Genomic DNA, 27,141 nt, shown 5'->3' with positions numbered 1-27,141 from the left:
TACAGACGATATGCAAATGTAATTCTTCCAGAATATAATTGGTTGCTTAGTGGGACAGGATGCAATAAGGATAGAATGCATCCCATTGACATAGGCACCAGCATGCTGTCCAAAATACAGTGAGCAAGGAGGATGAGCCTCATGATATGGTAAAATGAGGTGTTATTGAATAAACACAGGCACCGACTGACTTTATTAACATGAAGGACATCATAATGAACTCAAACAAGTTAAGTACTGGAATGGATCAAGAAGATTTGAATAAGGTTATCAAACATAAGCACTACTCTATGAGAACAGCTGAGGTGGTTTTATCTAGGACTTCAAAATGCAAGAGTACTTTCAGTTTTGGATGCAAGGCAAGACTTTTGGTAGGTCTGACAATAGAAAAACTATAAAGATCTATCTTCAACTCCCCATTTTGCAGATATATATATATATATATATTTAAATGATATCCCTTTGGGACTGTCTCAGATCCTGAGATGTACCAAAGCATCATGATCCAGATTATTTAGAATGTGGATCGGGTGGAAGTAATAGTTTAACAGTCTGCTGATTTGGGGTGAAGACAACAACACAACGAGAGGCACCACATAACATTCCGTAACATGCCAAAGAAAGAACATTACATTGAACAGGAACAAATACCAGATAGGAGTGAATGTAAAGTATGTACTCCGTGACAAACGGAGTTTGACCAGAGCCAGAAAGATGGAGGCAACTAACTGTACAAATGGAAAGACCCAGAATTCCTTATCTAAGCAAATTCACTTCTAAATTTGTTCAGATTAGCACAGGTCTGATCAGGGAGAGAAAAAGTTTTGGGAATTTAATTAAAAAAAAAAAGTTGTCATGGAAGCGCTAAAACTGGAATATTTTGAGATTAGAAAGAGTCTAAGATCTTGGTTGATTCAAACTCACATGGGTTGGGGGGTAGCCTTCCGGAAAGGTGATTACTTGTGTTTCCAGAGGACTGACTAAAACAAAACTGAGCTATGCTTAGATTGAAAAAAATGCTAGCAATTATTCGGTTTCATGAATGTCTATTTGGTAGACACTGATTGAGGCAGAAATAGACCACGAAACTTCGGAAACTCTATTACACAAACCATTGTGCAAAGCGCCACCTACACTCCAGAAAGTGACCATGAAATTCCAAAAGTACTTGCATAATGTGAGTTACAGGCCCTGAAAGGAGTTTCTCAGAGCAGACATGCTTTCAAGATCACCTATATATAGCAAAATCAAGAATCTACAGAAAAAGGAGTTTGGAGGAAATATGGCTCACTTACAAATTTTTAAACAAAATTTTGACAAGCTCAAACAAGAAATACAAAATAGCCCAACCGTACAACAGCTTGAGAGATTAATTCTAAATGGACGGCCAACAAAAAGCACCCAGGCACCTCCACACATGAAAACTTATTGGGACTATACAAACTGAAATAGCTGCTTAAAATGGGATTCTGTACAAAGGACACCATCTCATAATACCACACAGCGTGAGGTCAGAAACGTTAGAACTAATTCACAGTGCCTAGCCGTATACTGAAAGGTGTAAGAACAGGGCCTGGCATGAATGCTGTCATTGAAGATAAGGTACGCAAGTGTGAAATCTGCAATCAATATAGGAAACAGAATGAAGAGCAGCAGCAAAAACTATAGGCGACTCCTGACTGCCCTTCATCCAAGGTTAATTTTGAGCTATTTTAATTTAACAGGAAAGATTAACTTCTTGTTAGTGGACTACAACCAATTTTATTTTATTAATTGTGCCACTGCAGAACAGGCAGAAGGAACTGCTATGAGAACAAGATGTGACCATGTGATCAGCAATCCCTGGAGGCCCAGAGATGTAGTTACTGACAGATGTCCAACACCGTTGGGTTTTAGTAATTAGCTAGATTACTGTGTGGTGGTTTGTTTTGGTTGACAGTCTACTTATCTGCATTTGATTTGTTTTTTTTTTTTTTTTTTTTTTTTTTTTTATTAAAAGGAAGCTGTAACAGTAGCTAAAGGAGTAAGTAGATATTGACCCCAGTCCTGTGATAACCTTTTTAATGCAGAAATATGTCACATGGCTGAGGCCAGAAAACCAAGATCAGTCTCTGAACGATCTTGTGTTTCATACCTTTAGACAGTCACAGGTGCAATATTTTGCTGTGATCCTTTCCCTCCCCCTGTATCACTTTCCCAATTCCCATATCACAAGTGTGTTGGTTGTGTGTTCGTATTCTATACAACAGGGCAAAGGTCTATAAAACACTTCACTCCTCAACTTGTGTAAGTCAGCATAAGCTCTATTTCCATCAATGGAGCTATGCCAGTCTAAACCAGCTGAGGATCTGGCTCCAAGTTCAGTTTGCACATTGAAGCCAACACATGACAGTCCAAAATGCAAATCCCAGCTCATTTCAGGAGTCATTTAAAATATAAACAGATCAGAACAGCAGATCATCAACATGTGAGTATCAGACTTGTCTGGCCACCAATACTAGAAGCTGAATGACAGAGCACACTTTTAGAAACAAAAGTGTGGGATTTTCAGACGTGCTCAGTGTTGGCCTAATTCTGCTCCCTCTGAAGTCAATGTTAAGACTCTCACTGACTTTAATGGGAGCAGAGAATTTAATGGGAATTTAATACTGAACCACCTTTGAAAATCCCACCCAAAACTGGCAATGAAAAGTTTAACTGGTACAGTGGCATTGACCAACAAAGAGTAAGACATTTGTTATAGCTGCTGCATTATAAAATTGACAGAGACTTACCAGCATGAGCTTTGAGTATATGAGTTTTCAGACGGCTATTATAGGAGGACTTGAATGGGCAGAGTTTGCAACGGAATGGTTTATGGTGTCCGTGGTGAGTCTGCATATGGCGATCCAAACTTGGCAAGGGAGAGCAGAAAAAGGAAACACAAAATATTAAATAACTTCAGCTACTACTTCATATGCCAGGCTGAAAGCCTAAAGGGCCAGACTCTGCTACCTTTCTTCATGCTGGGTACCACCTTAATCCAATGAGGCAACTTGCAAAGCAAGGTAGTATCTAGCATGAGGAAGGGTGGGAGAACTGAGCCCAACGTTATGCAGAATGCAAGCCACTTAAACAGGATAATTGAGAAAAATCTGGTGTTAATCTTATCCAGAGTTAAACAGGATAGATGCTATGGAACCGAGCTGGTTAAAAACATCAAAAAACAACACAGCAATTTTTGGATTGGCAAGAGTCTTTGTGAAAAGTTTGCCCCATTTCCCCCTCCAATCAGCAAGTTTTGAAATTTTTCAACCTGCTCTACTGAGGAAGCCTTTTGGCAAAGAGAATAGAAACTGGGGAAGATGCCAGCAGGCTGTGCAGGAGCCAACCATGGAGTTCCAGGAGCAAAAAAAGATGGTTTGAGAGAGAGATTTGGGAGACAGTGCATGGAGCCCAAGAAGAAAGGTTGGGTAGCAGGGAACATCTATGCTAGGATCTTCTTTGTGAGAAGTCAAAGCAAGAGAGGGGGTAAGAAACCCTTTCAGATTCCAGACTCTTTCTAATCAATCTTTATATAACAGCTCAACCCAGAATTACATTTGATTTAGAAGAATGAAGCACTAGGTGAACATCATAACGTTTGAATCAGAACCCTGGAGTGTGGAAGCTTCTCTAAACCAGTCGATCTTCCTGAGTCCCAAAATCTCAAGAGAGCAAGCGCCACTTTAGGCTGGGCTAGACACATCCCAACAACAGCCTCTTCTCATGGCATGTTAAAACTTTTGACTCTTGTCCTAGTTTCAGCCTGCGTGTGCACGCGGTGCATGGCAATAGACTAATGGGAGGGGGAAATAGCCTTTAGCCTCAGAAGTGCTTCCGTTTTATTTTCAAATTTGCTTACATTTCACTTAAACTGGCAAATTCATACTAAATATCAGCAGCTTCACACACAATGCAGGGGTTCCTGCTGCATTTTTCATCCTGTACTACCACAAAAAGAGCCTGACCTATGAAAATGCCTGTCCACCGGTGCAAAAGCTGCACACTTAGTCCATTCAAATTAGCACTGGATAGTAACCAAATGTACAGTACGTCTTTATTTACAGGAGCACTTCATAGCAACATAATTTTATTGTAAATTCAATAAGGAGATATAATTACTGCCATTCCAGTGAAATTAACGTATCTGCTCAATGAATAAAATATGCTGAGTATCCGTTTGTGTCGATACTTCATATAACAAAACCCCATCTTAAATACCTGACACGGAAACAAATTTGCTTAACAATTAAAACAGATTGCCAGTCCAGAGACGTATAATATAGAATACTAGTCCATACTGGACCGCATACAATTAAACTCAAACCATAGGCCCCACCTCCAAGATTCTTTTCCAATCAGTTTTTCTTTAATTTTTTTTTTTTTTAAGCTTGCACTACGGATTTTCCTCTCTCCCAATTCCCTATTTTACCCAAGTTAAAGAGATGACGTCGATTGCACCTATTTCTATGGTGACCACAAATTCACAGAACTCCACCTTGATCCTCCCTATTGAATCCCAGCACTTTCTTCACTCAAGAGCAAGTATACCACTTGCCAGGGAAGAGTGCAGGCAACCTCAGTGCTAGAGTTGTGTGTGTGTGTGGGGGGGAGTGGGGGGTATTTTAGTACAGAGAGCAGTGGTTCTCGCTACACTTTTAAAGGGGCACAATCTGTATTCCACCAATGCAGTTCTGCCAGGGCCTGCCGGCTCAGTATGGGAATACCTCTGCTCAGAAGCGGCCCCCTGTGCCCAACACACACTCCCTGGGGGATGCCCTGTCCTTTTGCCTCTCCGAGCCTGTAAAACAGATTATGGTTATAACCTAGCTTGGGGTGCTGGTGGAAGTGTCACCTGTCTAGAACACAAGATTTGTTTTCTGTATCCTGCTCTCTCCCTAGGTATGGATTTGGTTGCAGAGCAGACACACTTAATCCTGACTTATGATGCTGTGGATGATGCCACAAATTTTTCAGACAGAACAGAGCATGGATTTTCCCTCCTTCGTTGGATGGGTAGGTGTCTCCTTGGAGGATAGATGAAGCATGCATGTGTTCCCAAGCCTGTCCATGGGGGTTTGGTGAGGGGGAGGGGGAAATCCTACAAAATACATTTCTTTGCGGTGGGCCTTAAAGAAGTAAGTTTAAAAAGCCAATTAAGAAGCTACCTCTCTCCCCAGTCTAAGAAAACCTTTACCACATACTTTGTGAGAAGTTTGCTTATTTCTGCTAACACCTAATTTGTTGCATCAGAAAATGGAGTATGTTGTGGAACTCATTCAGAGAAGAGCCCTGTACTCTTGTGGATAATGTTTTCATAGAACAATTTACATACCACAATAAGTTCAGCTCTTGAGAACTGCTCAGCATTAAAGAGACTACATCTCTCTAAATCAATCCAACAAAACTCCACCTCCAACAACAAAAATATCACACTGCTATCTGAAAACTGTTGCTACAGGTAACACCCAGGTTCCTTATTTATGAATATTTCCCTCTTTTCTTTCCTGTTTATTTCATGAATTTGACAGCACTGTGAAGGTCAGTTTCATTGTTTCCTCTGTGTAGGAAGTTTGCCGCTTTTGTTTGTGTGTGTTCTTCCCCCACAGAAAAAAGGAGACTGAACATTTTTTTAAAAAATATTCAAAGAATCAGAGACATTGGTAAGGGGACTCAGAAGAATGTGAATACCTGAAAACTAGAAAAAAGGGGGGGAAGCAGTTAAACAGTAAAGGTGTCCAGTTTTCAAGTGTACAGTGCTCCCTTTAATGTCAGCACATATGAAAGCAGTATCACGGGTCTGTACTTCTATTGCAAAAACTTACTTGTGCCTGAAAGCAGAGACAAAGGAGCAATACTGGCAGCTGTACTTGTCTTCACGGGTAAACATGGCCAGAGCCAAATGACTTCTCTCATGAGATCGCAGACCCTGCATAGACATCAAAACCCGGTCACACTGGCTGCAGTGGTAGCCCCCAGGCCTGGTTTCATCTTCCAAGGATGCTCCAGATTCAGCTTCTGTAAATTCCACCATGCCATGGTCTTTTGCTCCCTCAAAACCCTCCAAAGTTGTGTTTGAAGAATCTTCCGCTTCCTGCTAAAAAACACATACCCCCCCAAAGCCATCAATTCTCTCTCCCTTCTGCCTTGGGTCTTCCCCATGTGTTAACTTTACTAAGATTCCCTTTTCAGAATGTCTTCTGGAATCCCACTACATCTATGTTCTAAAAATATCCCTGCACCGTTCCCATATCATCAATGGCTTTCTTCAGGAAAAGGTCCCACAGTTTCAAATTAGTCTAAAAAAAGACTAACTCTCACAACTGGCCCTAAGTAATATTGTCAATGTCAGCACAAAAGCCATGGAATTGGAGTAGAAACTGAGCTAACAACCATCTAAGCCCTGGAGGTGGATCCCCTAAAACAGGTTAGAGACACAGAGGAGGGTGGTATGGAGGAAACTTGCATTGTCCTTGCCTCTGGACTAACCCAGACCTCCCCTTTCAAGGGCTGCTGAGCAGACACTTTCCACCAGCACTAAATTCACGAGAGAGAAACAACAGGCACTCTAAGAAAACACTACTCCTCTTCAGAAACAGTTACCTGTTTCTTGTTCCCCTCCCTTAATATTATTCATCATGGCACATTTTGTTGTGATCAACAGCTTAAAATGGGTTGAGAGGGTGGCCCCACATTCATTTGACCTTGGTTTTCAGCTTTCTTGCTCAACTACTTAAGTAATTTCCTTTTGCTCAAAAAGATGGCGACGATCCTGTAGGCTACGCTTGAAAAGGATAGCTGGGTAGGAGAAAAGGGACAATCTCTTTTGTAGCATCACGTAAGCAAAAGGGGAGGACAGTGAAAGGACTACAAAATAATAAAAGCCCTCTTAGGTAGAGCAGTTCAGACCTTTCTGGATTTAGTTGCCCTATAGTAGTATGCAGTAGGGGTTATGAAACAGGGGATTGTGGGGTCAGCTCTGCTACTCAACCCACTCTGAATTCTCACTGCAGCAAAAGGAATGTGTTCACAGCTCCTGCCGCATGATTGCATGCACACTCCCCAGTTGATATCCTGAAGAACCTGCTGTGACGTAGTAACCCCCAGTCCTCCCCTGCACACCAGATTTCCTAGAAGCAAAAGTCCATTTGCACATGAAAAATAAAGTGAATTTACAATTAGCCTCTTTAGTTGGGCCAACGGTTCAGGTAAATGACTAGTTAGCCATCTGAATGGCTGTTTGCAGATACAAATACCCAGTTTGCTTGTGTCGTCGTAACTATGCATGCAAGCACGTAACACACAATTTCATGTACTTTTGTGTGGACACACTTCAGGTTTCCTCTTCTGAAAATTTTGCCTTCAGAGGCAAAGACAGTAGAAAAGTAGCCCAGAATAGCTGGACAAGAGCTTCCCACTCAGAGGCCGACGCTTTCTACCATGGACAAGACAAATTCCTTTATGCACGAGAAATGGGATCTACTCCGTGGCAAAAAATAGTCTTCATGTCCCGAATCAAAGGTAGAAGAAAGTTGCAACTAACATCTGAAAAATCTAGCATTAAAATAATCCAGAGACAACACAGAAAACTGTTCATTAGATTTGGATGATGGTCTTAGTAAATCAGTACCTAATCCAAATTGAATTTAATGAGAAAGTCTGCCCACCGGCTTCAGTGAGCTTTTTGATCAGGCCTTAATCTCAAACAAACACATGGCCAGTTCTTATCATTCTCACCTTTACGGTAGCTGTCACAGAAGAGACATTCCCATACTGAACATGCTTGCGAAGGTGATTACAGATGGCTCGGAGGGTGGGATGAACTTCCACGCAAAATTTACATTTGTATCCAACAACTTTTCTCTCCTTAAATTTTGATACATCTTCCAAGTGACCGAACGTCTGTTGGAACACATCAGTATAATCAACATATACACTGAAATTTGCTTCCAGAACTAACTTAACCAAAAAAGAGAGAGAGAGAGAGAGAGATTACAAACATACCCTGCAACAGCATGGATTTTAAAACCAAAAACAATTAGGCAAGCCATTTTTGTTTGTTCAAATGGAAAAGAAAAAGCCCACGCTCTTGGCACTTTAAGAACAGAGGTACAGATTTTGCAAAGCAGCCTAAATGACTTAGCCTTGTTGCCAAGAAGGCTAACGGCATTTTGGGCTGTATAAGTAGGGGCATTGCCAGCAGATCGAGGGACATGATCATTCCCCTCTATTCGGCACCAGTGAGGCCTCATCTGGAGTACTGTGTCCAGTTTTGGGCCCCACACTACAAGAAGGATGTGGAAAAAATGGGAAGAGTCCAGCGGAGGGCAACAAAAATGATTAGGGGGCTGGAGCACATGACTTATGAGGAGAGGCTGAGGGAACTGGGATTATTTAGTCAGCAGAAGAGAAGAATGAGGGGGGATTTGATAGCTGCTTTCAACTACCTGAAAGAGGATGGATCTAGACTGTTCTCAGTGGTACCAGATGACAGAACATGGAGCAATGGTCTCAAGTTGCAGTGGGGGAGGTCTAGGTTGGATATTAGGAAAAACTTTTTCACTAGGAGGGTGGTGAAGCACTGGAATGGGTTCCCTAGGGAGGTGGTGGAATCCCCTTCCTTAGAGGTTTTTAATGCCCGGCTTGACAGAGCCCTGGCTGGGATGATTTAGTTGGGGCTGGTCCTGCTTTGAGCAGGGGGTTGGACTAGATGACCTCCTGAGGTCCCTTCCAACCCTGATATTCTAAGATTCTATGATACATACACATCCATTAACATAGATGGATAATATGTGTTTAAATCCCTTAGGCTGCTTTGCAAAATCTCCTCTCAAGTTTTCAATTACCCCTCGTTAATGCCTTTAAAATATGCAGGTAAAACATTTGCATAGTATGAACTCTGAATTTCTGCCTAATGACAGAGCTTTATTAATTTTTAATTACAAGGCCAAATTATGCCATTGGGTGACTCCAATATAAACTATGAGTCACTCCTTCGCAATGGTAAGTAGTTACTCCAGATTTACACCAGTGAAACAGAACAAAATTTGGTCCAAAGTTCATATGCGGCCTGATCCAAAGCCTGAAGTCACTAGAGAGATGCCCATTGATATTAATAGGCTTTGGTTGAGGCCCCTTGTCAGCTATATTACCCACATTATGCTGACACCGAGCCTTATTGAGTAGGCTATTCCTGAGAAGGAAATTGGTGTTATTACAAGGGATGATGACTGGGGGGATTGGGAAAGAGACAGAGGCCAGGGGCCTTGTAATAGAAAGTCACATAATTAAGTGCCAGATAAGGAGACTACTCCCAGGAGGAGAGGAGGAAACAGAAATCCCCTAGGAAGCTCTAGAAAGGGATACAGAAGGGGGCGGGGGTTGGTGGGTGTAATCGAGCTAGAACGTTCCATTGATTTATAGAACTCATCGGCACACTAAGTCACTTGCTTGCCTGTAGCTGTTTGGCTGCCAAAGAGCACATTCATGTGGACACTAATAATAAGCAGCCGGGGAGGGGTGAGGGGTGTTGAGAGAACACACACACACACACACACAATCTCTTACCCTCTCTTGTTTGAAATCTGCAAAAGCACCATCTGCATATTTCTGCTTGCTCAAAAGCTGTTTCCTCCTCTCTTGACGTTTGGCACGCTTCTGGAATTCCTCATTGTGACTGTTCAAGTGTGAGGTCAGTTCTGCCATGCTATGCAGTTTACTCTCACAGTGCTTGCACTGGTAGGCAGAGCTCTGAGAACGGGTGCCACATCCCAGTATGGTAAAGTCTCTCTTCAAATCCTTGCTGTGGTGGTCGGTGTAATGCATACAGAGCAGCTCGGCTGTGCTGAAGGACAGTTTGAAACATTTTATGCACCTGAAAGGAAGCCACTCAATTTCCTGAGCCTCATTCTCCACCTCAGGCTTTTCAAAATCATTTCTCTCCTCTCCCAGAGTCTGCTTTTCATGCTCATCAGCATACACAGCTGTAAAGTAACCCCCCAGCTTGCTCGCATGCTGCTTCTTAGGGAAAACACCAGGGTGACGCTTCATGTAGTGGGACACAATGCCTTTTTTGCTAAAGGACTGGAAGGAACAAAGCGAGCACTTTTTCTTTTCCACAGCCCTCCTCAGCTCCTCGCTTAATTGAGGAGAGGTGTCTTTGGGAGGAGACGGAATGATCACTTTACTGGGCTTGTCACTTACCGTCCTGGAGGCTGCCAGGCAATGAGTGTAATAAGCGTCAATGTCGTGCCGTTTCTGGTAGTGTGCCGCAAGCCCTTTGCGGATGGGGTTTGTGTAGGAACACAAAGCGCATTTGAAGAGGTTGTTTTTGCCTTCGGGCTGCGCCCGGACATTGTTGTGTTTGATGCGGTAGTGCCTGGCTATCCCCTTCCGGGTGGAGCAGAAATATTTGCACAGCTGGCAGCGGAACACCGTGTGAGACACAAGATGAGAGCTGGAGAAATGAGAAGCTGGCACGGTGACTTCTCCGATGTCCTCAACAGCAATTTCCGGAGAAGCCTTTATTTCGGGGGTACCCTCCAGCTCCATGGATGCAGACACCTTCGGCGGTGACTGCGCAAACACGTCAAATTCAGGTTGGTTGTGGTATTTTTCATAGTGAATTTTAAGCTTTTCCAAAGTGCCATGGGTATAAGGGCATAATTTGCATCTGTAAGCACCATACCCTTGCTTGAAAATCCTACTCGTTTCTTCCACATCATTCTGGGCCATGTCATTAGACTGCTCCACGTCATGCACAAAATCCTCAGCGGTGACCTTTATTGACGGATGCCGTTTCTGGTAGTGTGTAAGGACACCGTGGATGCGTGTATTAATGTATGGGCAATGCCTGCACTTGTACACGGCTCCTGGGTTAATGTCTATGTCCTGTGCAAAATCTGCAGCTTTAACTTTCATGCCAGGATGTTTTTTGCCATAATGCGTCAGGAGGCCGTGCAAGTTATTGTATTCGGACTGACACACCGTGCACTGATACGGCGTGGAGGATATTGCAGGGTTTGCAGAGGCCAGCTGGACATTTTTTTCCTGGGGAAGGCTGGAATCTTCTGCACAATCGACATCCTGTTCCATCTGTGATGTGGTTATCTGGTCTTCAGAATTAACCCTGGTCCCGACTTCATCGGACTGGGTCCCAGCTTTCTCAGCAGCATCTTTCTCCTTGATGATATCCAGCAACACAGATTCATCCCCATTCATGGCCCAAGGATGAAAAGCCTGATAGTGATTCGTAATATCCCAAATGGAAGATGCTTCAAAAATGCAGTCTCTGCATTTATAGGTTTTTGCCTCTGATGGCATCACTAGGGCTGGAGGGGAAGGATCTGGACCTGCCCAGAGTTTAGTGGCCATGTATGTATAGTCAACATAATGCTCAGGATGTCTCCTTTGGTAATGCACGAGCAAACCGCTAGGCTCTGTATGTGAATAAATACACCATTCACAGTGATAACCAGCTTCTATTAAGCCATCCAAAAATGCCCATCGTAAAATGGATGTAACTGTGGCCTTCAGGCTTGGGTGGTCTTTCTTAATATGCTTCCTCAGTGCGTAAAAATAAGGCGACGTGTAGGAACACTGCCGGCATTTGAGAGCTCTTAGTTTAGCCTTGTCCCGCTCTGCATTGGAAGTGGGCGCAGGCATGCTGCTGGACAATTTTTTCTGGCCACGATCGCAAAGGCTCCTAATTGTGGCCGTGTGCTGTCTGATCACATCTGCGTTGGCTTTGAAGTCACGATGCTTCTTTTGATAATGAATGAGCACGCCTTTAACGGTCCGATTTCCATAATCACAATGCTGACAGAAGAACATTTCATTCTCAAGGGGAGCCACAGAGCTCTCAGAGCTGCCCCTGTTCAGCTGCATAGATGCTGGTGGCCTCTGAATGCCAGGTGGCATTTCACCACCCCTCATCATTGCTGCTGTGGGGGGGGTCTGCCTAATGTATTTCGCAGTGACCTTTATTTCTGGATGCCTTTTCTGATAGTGGACGAGCACTCCCACCACCGAGCGGTTGCTATATGAACAGTGCTTGCAGTAGTAGAGTTCAGTGGTGAGGTCTGGTGGTGGTGGTGGGGGAGGTGGTGGCTGCGAAGCCATGTTGGACAGTTTTGGGGAGATGGGAGTTCCCAGCTCAAAGGACAGTTGAGCCAAGGCAGAACCCCTGTCGACAGACACCACCCGCATGGTCTTCTGAATCCTGAAATATGAAGCCTTTTCTTCAGGGTGTTTTTTCTGATAATGCACCAGAACAGAATGCATGTTAGGGCTTGCAAACGAACACACATCACAGTCATACACCACAACGCTATTAACTGAAGGCTCTTTCTGATTTTCACATTCTGGACTAAAACTCTTCGAAGCATTTTTGTTAAATGTAGCAGGCACGCCAGCCCCGCGGGCCACTGGAGTGGAAGTTGCCATGGTCTTGGGAGCAGAATTCAAGATCTCTCTCAGTGTTTGTGACTCTGCATTTAACCCTTCTTGCTGCTCGACTACGTAGCTTGAAAATATCATTGCATTGTTAATTTTAACAGTTGGGTGCATTCTTTGGTAGTGCGGCATCAAGCTTCTAACATTCGGGCTAGTGTAAGAGCAAAAGCGGCAGCGGTAGATCAGATCGGAATGATCAAAGTTGAGTACATTCATAGCTTCAGGATGATGCTCACCATAATGCTGCTGCAGGTCTTCAAAGTTGGTGTAGTCAATGTAACATTCAAGGCATCTGTACACAGCACTGTGATCATTAGGGTCCAAGATATACCTAAAGCTGAACTTAATGTAAGGGTGCATCCGTTGGTAGTGGGTGCTAACACTCCTGGCAGATTTGTTGCTAAAGTCACAGTGCTTGCAATAATAAAGCCGTCCAGAATCATTAAACTCTGCATTTTCACTGTTTTGATCAGATCCATACATACTCGACTGGCTGCCCAAAAGAGATGCATTAGGCCCTTGGTGATCCTTCATGCTGACAGAAGAGCAGTAATAATCTTCCTCATCTTCAGATAAAGTTAGCTCAATTTCTGCCCCATTGGTGGAATTATAATCATGTGGCATGTTCCTGAAATTAGTCTCCTTCTGAGAATCATTAGTATCTCTTCCCCACATTTGCTGGGGTGCATAGGAACTAGACACCTCCATCAATGGCTCTGTTTGTTCTTCTTCCTTGTCCAATTCTACTTCTATCTCCACTTCATTGTCTTCCTCCTCCTCTTCGTCATCCTCTACATTAATCACTGCATCTTCTTGTTGCTTGTTTTGGTTGATTTTGCTCTGTAAGTTGCTAGCTATTTCATCAATTCTAGTTCGCTTCTTCACCGGTGACAGATCTAGGGGAAAGTCATTTGTCAGTTTTCGAGAGGCCTTAGCTACAAAGTTATTTTTAGATGATAACCCAAGAATTGAGGTCTGGCTTTTCTTCACAGTGCTGGAGGCAGCATGGGCATCCACCTCACTCTCTTGTGGAGCATTGGATGACGGTCCCTCGTATTTTGGCAAGTTATCACAAAAAGAATGCTTGTGTTGCTGATGAACTCGGAGACCTTTCAAAGTAGTTGTGGAGTAGTTGCACAGTGTGCATTTATAGGGGTGCTGCGAGTGCGGTTGAGGGGACTGCTGCTGTTGCTGCTGCACGGATTCCATCATTCCACCTGACTTCCTGCCGTTTATATTTCCACTTTCATAAGACACTGTGCTTTCATTCAGAGAGGAGGCTATGCTTTCACTCTGGGAATTCACAGCATCCCAATCTGATGTTGTACCTGTATGACATTGTTTATGAGCTCCAAGTTTTAATGAACTCTTACAAGTGAAAGGACATTCATCGCACTTGTATACAGCCGTCTTCCCAGACAAGTGGATGTTCTCAATATGGCGGGAGATGCTTCGGCGGTGCATAGTGAGGAAAGGGCAAAAAGGACACTGGAACCTGTTCATGTATCTTCTAAAGGGTATCCCCTTTGTTTCCAATAATTTGTTACCATCAGATCCCATCAGCTGCTCTGCAGACATTCCTGAGGTCTGGTGATCCATGGAGTTCAAGCCGTTCTCACTGTCTATTTCATTTAGCTCTTCATCAGAGCTAGAGTCATTTAGCATACTATTAGTTTCCAGGTCAGCAGAAGAATTTGTCATGTCAGCTATTCCATAGCGGGATCTGTCAGACAAATTAACCATACCAGAGTTATGAGGTGACTTAGGCTTCATTTGAGGATAAGACACAGAAGAAAACTTTGAAGATGTAGAAGAATTGGGTCTGATAAGGGAGTTACTCATAGAGCCTCTGAAGTTTGAGACATTGGCATTCGGCATCTCACGTCCTGTAGCATTCATAGAGATATAGTTGGAGTTTGGGGCAGAGTTCGGCGCACTCTTGTTCTGCACATCAGGCAATCCGGTTCCATCCTGTTGCTGTCTCAGGCTTGACAGTATTTTTACCATGCTGCGATGCTTCTTCATCATGTGGTCACACCAGCGTTCCCTTCGAGGGGTCTGATAGCTACACCATTCGCAGCAAAAATTGCCCCTGGACTTTGTTAAAGGCTTGACCATGGATTCCAAGATGCTACGCTCTACTACTTCAGCAGGCAGCTCCTTGCAGGATTCCTGCACCGGCACGGATGCAGATGCTGATTCAGATATGGCAGCTGCAGCAGCAGGGGGAGTTGAACTCTCCTTTAGATTATTTTTGTGATACATTTTCTGGTGCTTAATAATCCTTGCACGCCTTGGCGATTTATAGGTGCAGAACTGGCAAGAGAAAACTTTGCCAAACCCTTCATGCATCATGATGTTGTAATTTAAGGATCCAGCAGCAGGCGGCCCCACCGAGCTCCCTCCAGCTTGTGTGCCATGCACTTTTCGGGTATGTTCTATGAGAAGGTTTTTGGATCTGAAGTAACGCACACAGAATTTGCACTGGAAAAACTTATTTGTTGGTTTAGGATTTGGGGCCATGTGCTGGCTATAAAAACTCTGGCTATGGCTATAATAACTTCCAGTCCCCATCTGAGCTGCATTTTGCCCTAAAAGAAAAAAAACCCACAATAAATAAATACATACAATTTCTTCCCCACCTACCACTCAACGATATAATACAATATTCAACAAAAATCACATCCCATTGGGTACATCAGTATTCCAATGCATGCAGTGCACTGGACTATCTCATTTATGATTCTCTTCTGTACCTACTGCAAAACTCTGATATGTGGGCCATAACGTGGAATATGTATTACTTCTAAAATAAAGTTTCTTTAAATAAACACACTAGTTTCAGAAGTTCACCAAAAAAACCCTACTTCTAAAATTCTTGATGATAAAAAAAACAGATAAAGCCCCATTTCAGTGGTTACATACAAAGCAGTAATCAGAACTGATAAGGCAGTAACTAGACAATGCTCACTTTGCTGTCATTACAATAAAATTAATGAAAATTACAAATTAAAATATGCCAAGACCGGCAACAAGAAAGAGGGGTTTATGTTTACCTGCAATTTCATCTGCAATTGTAAATTCATCCTTTACAGAAGAAAATTCGACCTCTGTCTGGTTGCTAGCATTCATGGAGCCAGACCTTGGCTGGCTAGGACTTTCCTCAGAAACATCTGTTGGCTGCAAAAAAGCAGTGTGAACATCTTGAATGTGAGCTTTAAGGTCTTCATAGGATGGAGCTCGAAAATCACAGCCATCGCACTGCAGCACCTCCATGGTCCTGGATAATACTTTTACATCAGGAAATTCTGAAAGAAAAGGAATGTGGGAGAAGCACTTGTTACAGAAACACCATTCTGTGAACTGTGACTAATAAATAAAATCAAGCTTGTCAGCACTAAGATTTAGTAACCTCCAGAAATGCTAACATTACAGAAGCAGGAACTCAACTTTTACTCAATATGTTGAAAGGCATCAAGGAAATTCAAATTAACAGAAAGTCCTACCTAAATGGCTCATGAGTTGCTGAGCTGGGCTCTACAAATATTCAAGCCTTCTGACAAATGGATGTTGATTCAGTAGACCATGCCTTCTTGGCTTTTCCCTTACTCAGGTTCTTCCTATATGGGCTTATTGTTACATTGACAGTCTGTCTCAAATAAAGACCAGGGAAGCACATGTGATTTGAGCAGCTCCATTACTTCCAGCCATTCACGCATTGAGGTTTACTATTAGAAAACAACATTTCTGCCTCTTTTCGACCAGCACTAACCTTCCTGTAGATTCAACAACTACTGACTATTTCACTGCCAAAGACTAAAAAGCCTCCACTGGAAACTTGCATTTTCAATTAGTTTAAACATCTAGTCAGTTTTGACCTTGATAGAAAAAAGAGACATTATGGCAGTGAAAGATCTAGATACATTAACTTTTGATAGATTGTTGCACAACCCCTAAACAATTCCACCAAACACAGAAGAGAGCTACATTCTTGGCTGGACTTCCCATTACTATGCTCAGAGTATACCCTGTCTCTGGGATCAGGATTTTGATGGGGTGGTGGATGGGAGAGGAAGGGATTTCTGCTCTCATTTAATAAAAACATTGCAACAGCACAATGGAAATAAGAATAAAAAAGTCTCCAAAGTTTCATGACTTCCTAGGATTCCTCAACAAACCCTAATTTGATATACAACGTGACACACTGATCTTGGTAAAGTCAAGTACTGTAGTTCAGTACATGACCAGTTAATCTAGTGAGACATAATTGTGGGGGAGAATTTGCCTCTGTGCTCAAAATGTATGGACTGCTGTAGAAGAAAGAATATATAAACACAGGGGAAAAAAGTCAGAGACAGAGGTCCTCCTACTTCATATGTTTCTTGGGCACAGTAGCAACTTATTATCTTAATGAATGAATTACTTCTTTAAGTTTCCCACATGCTCCACTGGGCTACATTAACCTAGGACTTCCAGAGGTCTGATAGAGGGAACGGCAGCCAAAATATTTTACGATGAAAATTCCATTCATTTATTGTAGAATATAAAATTACTTCTACAGCAAGATCAAAGTCCAATAATATTATGTCAATGCAATAAAAGAGGGCATTGCATCAGGATTTTACATACAAGAATGTTCCTCCTGATAGCCTGCTAAAATAAACTTCTGTCAAGTCAAATTCTGGACAGACTGAGCACACAGACACTCCAGATGTTTACCTACACTACTGTGCACAGGGCATTTTGTCCTTTTTCTCCTTAGTCCCCCATAAAGAAAAGGAACACTGCACCAGCTTCTTTCCAGCTAGCAAAGCCACAATAATCAAGATACTCAAGTTTTTTCGTGCAAGTACCAGACCAAATTGTGTGGAAGAGGTTGCTATCTCTGCTCTGGATCAAATTACAGCAGTGAGTGAAGCCCCACCCCACGTCTCCTTTAGCACAGTCCATTAGACCTGAAAACAATTTTTTTCCATGGAGCAGACGACTCCTGCATTTAGAGCACTTCACAGAAAAGCAGATCATCCAGTTTTCACTGCCCATCCCCCAAAGCTTAGTCCTTTCATCTCAGCCAAACAAGCCACAGCTCTGCTGAATGTGTTTATCACACTTTCAAGAGATATGAGCTCCTGCGTCACTGAAGCTTTAAGACTCACTAAGCTGCCCTGGTCCTCTGAGCTTTAGGAGCAGCCATTTTAGCTCAGACAACTCATGCACTCAGAGGCTGAGAGCTTCTAGCTTGTGCACAACATGGCCTCACTTATCTGAGCTTCATCTCAAGCACACACGATTTTTTTTTTTTTTTGCTAGGTTGATGCTAGAAAAAGCATCATCATAAGAACACTACTTGCCTTCTTCTTATGATTTGCTTTTTTCAACAGAATTAGCTGTTCCCATGCACTGTCAGAAACAGCACCTTTTCTCCCTAACTGATCATTTGCAAAGATCTCTGAAGGTTCTTTTATCCCATGAATGATAAATGTGTTAATTAGTTCCAGCACAACAGTATTACTGAAGCAAGACACTTGTCCAAACTGTCCTACAGACTGAAGCAGCACACAGCATGCCCTCTGAAACAGGGAGGGGTATGGGGGGGAAGGAACCCTCCAGAATGCCTCAGCCTCTTGAGAGTCGTCCTTCTATGCACAGAAGACATACCATCTGACTCTGCTTGCCAGATTCCAAAGTCTAATGACCTTTGTTAATCACCAGCCAGCCTGTCTGCTTCAGCAAACTCTGCCAGCAGACACACCCTTCAACACAAAGGCTGTAGCTATTCCTTTTAAAAGAGGTTCTCTGAAGCTCCATTGTGTGGAAGAGAGGAAAAACAAAAACCTTTTTCCTTAAAACTTCAGTCACTTTAGAAAGAACATAACAAAAGGCTTGCTACTGTGTGTCTTTTGGGAACTTTTAGACCAGTTTACAAAATAAAAACCTGAAGGAAGAAAAATTGAGGTTCTGAACAAGATAAACGCAACGGTTTCAGCAGTGCACAGTTAGAGCATCTATATTATATAAAGTTACCATTCTTTAATATTCTGCCACTTTCTGAAGTTATTCTCAAGGATGCTAGCTAGCTGTTGTCTAGACAAACTCAAACCAGCAGTCTCCTTGTTCTGCTACAAAGCAAATTAAAGGGTTATGAGATCAGTAAAAGCTACTGATTTTTTTAAAAAATGACGAAAGAGCCTTTTTAATGGGTTCTAGCTTTAATGTTACTAGGGCCTCTCCCACAAAAGCAGCACTGAGTCATAGAAGAGGTTAATCTCACAGCAGATGAAAGGAACAAACATCCTCAGGTACAGTTGAATGGCCTTCAATCGGATGTTTTCACCAAGGCATGTACTGAAATCACAATGAAACTTATTTTGTGAGGCAGTTTGCCTTACTATTTACACATTTCTCTTTAAAATTCAAGCACTGTGTGAAGGAAAAAACCAGAAACTTGTAGTTTGGGCTAAACTATCCAAAGAAACTGAAATGTGATACATTCTTTATTTTTTTCCTTGTCTGCAAGGGATATGGAACCGAGAGAGACCCATCTATCAGCAAGCAAAAAAGAGCACATTTTCAGTGCAGATGTTGATACTCTGTCAAGATATGCACCAAATAAAGGAGACAAAGCAAGATTTGCACAACTGTCCATCATGAGGCAGCAAAGGCAACACTTTCTGTAGGTTCACATACCAACACTGCCTTCTGCATTCTGATTTTTTAGTAAACACACAATCTGTTTTTTTTTTCAGATATTGTGACAGCAAGATTTATTTATTTTTGTTACCAAATCAGCAAAATCCAAAGCAGAACAGGAAGCTTCTGAACTACCAAAGCAAAGTTTTAAACAAACCAAAAACAAAAAGCCCCAAAATAACAAACCATTCAAGGAATCCATACATAGTGCAAGACCTCTACAGTATTCCAACCCACGCCTTGTGACCATGCTAACTACGATATCATAGCTTCTAAAATACCCATATTAATGTCAGACTACTCTCCTCATGCAACTAGGGAAAAATTGAAATGAAATATACCACTGTCTAAGTTTGTCTAAATTTGTTTGGTCTACATAGAGTGCAACCTTTTCTTAAATTATATGGCTGTTTCATATGAAAAAAGAGTCATTCTGATTTTCCAACTGGAAAAAAACTTGAGCAAACAGATTCCCAAGTTTTTGTAGTTTTAAAGCTTCAGGCTGAAGTCTCCCATTCTCTCTACCTTTCTTCTCCTAGAGCTTGGCAACAACTGAACTTCAGTACAAATAGTTTTGAGGGACTTATTTTTTTTTTTTAAGTGTGTGGTTCTGGCTTCAAAATACAAAATAACTGTGAAGCCTAAAGTATTATGACCTCAAAACTGAGCTTCTAGGGTTGACTACCCATCTGTTCTGTTTTGAGATGGAGTCAACAGTGCTTCTACAAGTTAAGAATACGTACATGAACAACCACAACTGAAAAGGTCATGCCGAGCACACACAGAACATCCATCCAGCTCAATTTTAGTATCACCACATTTAAAAATGAGTACTCCAATTTTCTGAGTTTTCCAACATTCGGAAGATCAGAAGCGTCTTTAGACCTAGCAAACAGAAGGCAAACACAGTTTTCATTTTGTTCACTTTAAATTTTATTTATTGCCAAGGTGAAGCTGATACAAAGCCACCCTAGGGTTGTACAGTTTATTACAGACGCACCACTGCTAAACCTGCTACAACTTGACAAAATTTCCTTGGAGACTCATTTTACTTGGCCAAACAGATCAGCATGAACAAAGGGTTTTAGTAGAGATTGGATTCGTGCGTTTGAGCAAACTTCTCCTCTGACAAAGTGCAGGAGGCCTCAGCATTGGTCTTTTTTTTCCTTTTGGTCTGTTGGAGCTTAACCTCCCAGAAATAAACTATGAAACACTACAGCAATGTGATTCACCAGCACCTAATTATAGACATTACAAAATCTTCAAGAAATAGAACTTGAAATCTCACGAGTAACACCATAGGGTATACGTTTTTTCCTGACACAGAAATCTAGATTTTAAAAGATACCAGTATTTTACAGCTGCAGAACTGTCTCCTACTATAGATTAGATTACTAGTGAAATGCTTTATTTAGCCCATGCATGTGTGGCTTCTGATCTTATTTTCTTAAGTTGATTTTTTTAAAACACTATCTACATTTAACCATTCAAAACACCAAGATTAAATGACCCATTGAATAAAACTATGGGACTTTCTAGCAATGGAAAAGCTGACATGTTTGAGAAATGTAAGCCTGAAGGGTGCTATAAAAAGGGTGTGTCTTTTCATTTATATTCTTCACAGAATAGAAATAATGAGGAAATGAAAGACCAAATTTGTGCCCTCAGTTATATCCATGCAATCTCACTTGAGTCAGTGGTTTCTTTCAAAGACAACCTAAAGTGGTTTCTTTAGCAGCAACCTCAATCCTCTCAGGACCTTTGTCGGAATTTTTTTTCTTCCATTTTGTATTAGGAATGAAAAATAAAATCTATTTTCTTCCCTTATCTTTTTCATTTTTGTGGGTTTTGATGGTATTACATAGGTTGCAGTAGCCCACTTCCTTAGTTAATTGAGGGTTCCAGTTTGGATATAGTGTAGACTCTAAAGCTAAATTCTGCCTTCAGTACATGATATAGACTTTACAGTCAAACTCCCTGTATGTTAACCCAATGGTTAAGTCTTCTGCATTACGTTTTGAAAACAAAATGTATAAAAAATAGCTGCATCCATCAGTCAAACGCAATTCAAGTTGACTGTGTATGATGGTCATACATGCAGCATCACCACATTTTGGCCATTAGGCACTTATCCAGCTTCCTATGTGATCTCAATTTACCCATATTGAAAAGGCATAACATATAAGACAGCATGAATAATCAAGAAATTCAGAAAGATACAAAAAAGTGTCACAAAACAAAGGTTTCAGGAAAAGAAACTATTGTGATCAGAGATGCGCTATACCCCAGGAACAATAAATAATAAAACCACAATTTGAATAGCAGCAATAAAAGACCTAAACACCCCTGCTAGTGTTTGGATATACATTTTAGACAATATTTTGAATGTGGCATGAGCTTCAAGCCAGGTTTCACACAATGAAGTCTACCTAGTATATGCTAAAATTCTGGTTGACTACATTGTTATAAAAACCAGGCACTATGAAGCTCCACAAGGAGCAAGAAATGCATGTGAGCACACACACACACACACACACACACACACACACACACACGAGCACACACACACACACACACACACACACACACACACACACACACAGAGCTAAATTCTATTCTGGTCAATTGAGTTGCATCTTCTTTCTTGTCAGTGGAGTTGCATCCACTTATACCCATGCTTAATTTGGCCCTTTACAGTGTGTGAGTCCATGTCACATACAAATCATTTATAACATTAGGTCAGTGCAATGCTAATAAGAGAGTTTTCAAGCTACTAGACAGCTTGCAAAACCTTCTATCCTTAAAAGGAAAAAAAATCCTATGTGAGAACTGTATTTTGATGAGACAGAGAGAAACTTCACAACAACAGCGTTGGGAGTTGGGACATAAAGTACTTAGACCTTTCAGTGAGCAAGAACTTAAATTCTCAGAAAAGGGTGTTTTCTTCTTGAGACCTTGACACTCACACATATAGAAACCACTACTACAAACAGGTCACAGCAATAGATAAAGTGTTACTGGCTCAACCTGTTCTCCAAGGCTATGTCTTCACTGCAAGAAGGATGGGTTTCAGCTACAGCAGGATAACTGACACTTGTTAACCATCCCAGTTTAAAACCCTAGTGGAGACAATCCACTGTTATTTCTACTGCAAGGTACCCAGGCAAGGTCCACAACATGCCTACACCTACAGTTCACTTTGCCTAGCTACCCTGCAGTCAAAACAAACAGTGCTTTGTCATCACTTGGGTTTTACAGTAGGACAGCTAACACATCTCTTAGTTATCCGGTGGTCAACACACTTTAATTTGGCATTGAAGACAAAGCCCAAAATGATCTAAAATAATTTTGAACCAAAGTGCTACTTGGAAAGAAACCGGGGGGAGTGTTGGTGGGTAGGGGTGTGTTTAGACATAGGTTACTTGAATTCCATGAGAACACCAGATGGTTTTACTAGTTCGAACTGCCCTAATACAGGCAGTTTTCATGATAATAATTCAATGGATTTTTCGCCTCAGGATTCCAAACATATGAATAAGAAGAATGACTTCTCCTTTAAAAACAGCTGAAGTTCCTGTCTGAATTCCTGGAGGATATTTCAAAATTGTAAAATTAAAGGCAGATTGCAGATATGCTGCCACATCTTAATTTAAAAAAAAAAACAAATTGAGGGAGTTTATTAAAAGCTACAAAGTTTGGTTCTGGACACCTCTCTCAGGCTTCATCTATTGAAGTCCAGTTGCCAGAAACCAAGTGCAAACTCGGGCCTTGGGCAACCAGACTTCATCATAACAAGATCAAACACAGAAACATTGTTTACAAGTCTCCCAAAATTAGATGCTCAGGCCTGTTTGACCGCCAAAAAGTTGCAATCTCAGTCATCGCTGCCATGTAATTCAAAGGATAAAAGAAGACCCTCAGAAGAATGCCTTGGGGAAGATAGTTACCCTTACAATACCAAAAAGGGTCTGGAGACAGGGGTGCTGGAACAATTTACATAGTAGGGATGCTAAGAGTCATTGAACCAAACTGTAAATCCTGTATACGATGGAAACCACTTGAAGCCAGATGGTGCGGCAGCACCCCCCACATGCCTAGTTCCAGCACCTATGTTTGGAGAGGTGAATGAGAAGAATTTGATCCTCCAGAAACATGTGGATATAATGCACTTTTTCTTCCCTAAAAATTTAGGTAGTTCCTTACCTGTGTTATTGGATAACTGTAGCTGGGGAGAAGGGGGTGGGTGGGAAGAGACTCTCTCTCTCTCTCTCTCTAGGTAAAAGGAAATTCCCTGGAATCAATATGTAGAATACTTCCTTGAGCATATATTGCAAGAAGATCCAACAACTGCTTTACTCAGAAGGGGAAAAGGTAATTTCCTAGCAGGTTCCTTTAGTTCTCCTATACCAGCCCAGACAGGAGGGTTTGCTTCCTCTTCCCAGCAGGTGAATAAATAAAAGTACTGAATCGTCTTCCTGGAGAAAACCCTCCAGGGAAATAACTCTATTAAGCCAGGTTTGAGATTCTAGTAAGTGCCTTTCAGAGGAAGATGCTATTAGACAAAACCATCTTCCAAAGGAAACATTAAGCTAATACATTTTGTAAGAGCCCAAGAGGAACGGGCGATGACAGGAACAGGACAATGGAGAAAATCTAGAGGGCAAATGAGGCCAGTTGTCCTATTCACATGCTCAGTGCTCAAGGAAAACTGACTACCTCAGTGGCACCCCACTGACTTCTCAATAACAGACATTCTCTTGCAAGAGGCTGGTTCATTGGCCCTCCTGTGAACACTCTGGTACCAGAGCCAAACAACTAAACTGACTTGGCTTTTTGCACCAGCCTCCTGAGTGTACTTCTCACATTGTAGAAAACAACTAAAAGATCTTTTTTATTAATAGCAAGTTGGAGGGTCACCATAAATGCCAATTTGCACCATGCAAACTGTTACAAGAGCACACACTCTGTGTATATATAGTTAATACATAAGGTGCCTGGAGACAGTGCTCAGGAACACAGCAGCATAAAGCCGGGTTTTGTAGAACCAATAAAACTACTTGTTGTGCCCTGCAAATAGTTTCCTCTAGCAGCTCATTACACAATGTGTTACAAGACTCTTCAGCATGGCAGAACCTCATTAAAGTTGACTGGCTTGCCAAGAAAGTCAACAGTGAACCCAAGTCAGGACTACCAGGTTATATAATCAGGTTCCCTCTGTGGTGAACTGGCTATAGCTGGCAGGATAATGCTCTCTGCAAAACACTCCAAAGAATAAGGAAGGGCAGAAACATCACACAGAAGAACTGTACACTCATCTCTGGTTACTCTGCTGCTCTTAGTAATCCCTACAATAGACAGACACAGATACTTCCTAACCCAGCCATCTGACCATTTGTCCCAGTCACAGTTATAAAGGTCTGACTGCTTAGGATGCATGATTGATAAGCTATGTGTGTGCATTAGGAAAGTCTGATTTTAGTATCCAAGAAGCTCGATTTACACAGGCCACATGCCGTATGTAGACTTTATTCTTCAAACTGATGACACAGCTAGGCCCAGCTCATGTATTTGCGAGATAAATAAAGATCCCTGAAATACTACGTTATTTTATGGGCCCAGGGATGTGAAACTTTGTGATGGCCATAAAACAGGAGGTTCCATTTCTCCAAGGTCAGCCAGCATACTGATTCCAAGCCAAAAAGCAGAGCTCGAATCTGGTCCTGTTGCTTACAAAAATCCTCAACAAGGAAAGGAAGAACACAAAATAATGAAAAGATATGCCTCTCAAAGACTAGACAAATGGGAGTTCTGCTGGAGAAGTGTTCCATCTGCCACCTTGAGATCTAGATCCATCAATACAGCACTGATGCTATATTGCATCAGTGCTACCAGAGGATTTCTAAACTGGGGGATGTGAGGCAGGGGAAGAGACACAAACTAATACTGTGGCCGGAACACCTAAATAAATTCCTCGGGTTGTTTCTAACAAGTGCTATGCAATGCCCAGTTGGGTACGAGTACTAGGCTCCTAGCTGGATGAAGTTCAAAGCATGGGCTGAAACCCAGAACTACACATGGATCAGTTCCATGGAGAGCATCAAGACTTCATTCTACGGACTCCTTTCTTCATGAGCATGAACTGAACTAAGTGGCTTCCCCATGAACTCAACTAAGTGAGGCCTCTAGAGTGGAGGGTGTGGTTCTCTTAATCAGCATTCCAAAAGCTCTAGATGCCTGTAAAGATTGATCATCTTATTACTCCTATTTCAAAAGAGTTGACCTGTCTAGAAGCCTTCCATGGAGGATGAGAAAGGGTAGTTACTAGCAAGGTTTTAACCCTGTAACTGTCCAAATTGCAAGTGATAAAACCTAAGCATTGCCAACCACCAGCCATGTTCCAAGGCACCAATAAGTCCAATTAAATTGGAACCTGGTTGACAAAGCCAAGTAAGGGGCAGCCTATATGCTGTGTAGTGTTATCTCACTAAGATTCAGAGCCCATGTCATATGTATAAGGCCTACGAGTATTGTCAGTGGCTGAAGTTTCCCTAGGGAACAGGAAGTCTCTAAAGATGACTATTTTGATTAGGCTTCAAGTCCTCAGGTAGAAACAGCAATTTCTCTACTCTTCACCACAATCTTAGGAAGCATTCCTCTCACTACTACTTTAATGCAATGCTTATTTCCTGATATCCTAAAGTCTCCTGAAATGCCACATGCCTTGGACAAAGAGTGGAATCTTCTGCCAACTGGCCAACAAGTTTCCTCAGGTCGATGCAACATACTGCTGATCAGTTTATAATGAAACACAGGATGCAATATCATTTGCCCATTGAGTTCTGGCAAAATACCAGCAAGGATCTCTTCCTAGTCATAGCCTCAGGCAGGATCAGAGAAAACAGTTCAGCCAGTTTACTTCCCAGTGCACTTCAAAAGATGGAGTATTTGACAATCTGCCATTAGCACTTATCTGGACCAGTGTTAACACTGGGTTACACAAAAGCCCTCTCAAGACCACTTTGCTGCATCTAGCCGGGGGCCGTTCCTTTGTCTCTTTGGGGATGGAGGTTACCAACAGCCATCAAGTCTCACTCTTGACTCTACTGACCACCAATGCCATTGACTAGATTGAACTAGCATGAACAGGAACCCCTGCTGGTGTCCAAGAGAAAGCTCTGCCGCTTGAGGAAAGGCTTTGTGAAAAGCAACAGGTCCATCTCATGACCCCAGTGCCATGAGGTGGATGCCAATTATAGTTGGAACATTCCACCAACTCTAAAGACAACATCTTCAGGATCTCTTTGTGGCCCCTACTCTCTGCCTACTAGAAGTTTCAACTCTTCAAGAGAAGGAAATCTGCATTAGAATGAAAGGGGCTGCTTTCACCTCTTGGAGACTGGAAAAATTAAGTTCTGATGACATCAGACCCTCATACTCCATGAGAATCTTGCTGGCTCATTCAGCTCAGGTTTTTTCCTTCTGCCTCCACTCACTGAAAGGAATGAATCAGCACCAGTTTCTGCAAGCTGGTATAGGAAGACTATGCGTAAAGTGTTTTTAAAAGGGCAATAAGTTTTGGTTCAACTTTTGTAATTTGTATAACACACAGGCACCATATGTTGTCTAGACAAAACTAAACAAAACTCTGTTCTGTACTTAAAACAAATTAAAATAAAAAAAATGAAAAATGAAAAATGATAGCATTGCCAGTAATAGCTCACAATACTAGCTAATTGACTGAGGTTAATGGAACATCTCCAGCCAGCAAATCTTTTGACTAGAGAGGCATTGGACACATTAAAGTAAGTAAAAGCAGCATTGCCTTGCCCTGCCCCATAAAAAGGGTGTCTTCAGCAAAAGAAGTGTGCACTCCATTATACAGGTGATTGTTCAGATCAAGTTAAGAAGAGAAACATCTTTAAACTGAGTTATATCAAAAAAGGTAAGATGCCAGAGCTCTAATGGAGGAGTTCTGTC

At 41.9% G+C, this 27,141-nt stretch overlaps 1 protein-coding gene across 5 annotated transcripts in view; it reads right to left on the bottom strand.

Annotated features, from left to right (window-relative positions):
• ZNF462 (zinc finger protein 462) overlaps positions 1-27,141 on the bottom strand; it is a 106,872-nt gene that overhangs the window by 41,700 nt on the left and 38,031 nt on the right. For 3 of the 5 annotated variants that reach the window (XM_024203284.2, XM_029911315.1, XM_024203291.2), the window contains exons 2-6: positions 15,531-15,782; positions 9,589-15,065; positions 7,759-7,923; positions 5,847-6,118; positions 2,775-2,893 (exon numbers count right to left, since the gene is read on the bottom strand). In XM_024203284.2, the coding sequence (XP_024059052.1) occupies positions 2,775-2,893; positions 5,847-6,118; positions 7,759-7,923; positions 9,589-15,065; positions 15,531-15,750 (6,253 nt within the window). In that variant the 5' untranslated portion in view covers positions 15,751-15,782. The remainder of the gene's footprint in view (positions 1-2,774; positions 2,894-5,846; positions 6,119-7,758; positions 7,924-9,588; positions 15,066-15,530; positions 15,783-27,141) is intronic. The other 2 variants (XM_029911313.1, XM_029911314.1) reach the window with 2 other exon arrangements.

This window comes from Terrapene carolina, unplaced genomic scaffold (assembly GCF_002925995.2).
Source record: "Terrapene carolina triunguis isolate 2854851 unplaced genomic scaffold, T_m_triunguis-2.0 Scaffold94, whole genome shotgun sequence".
Lineage (NCBI taxonomy): Eukaryota > Metazoa > Chordata > Testudines > Emydidae > Terrapene > Terrapene triunguis.
The sequence above is the reverse complement of the archived record's forward strand: the minus strand, read 5'-3'. Positions and strand labels throughout refer to the sequence as shown.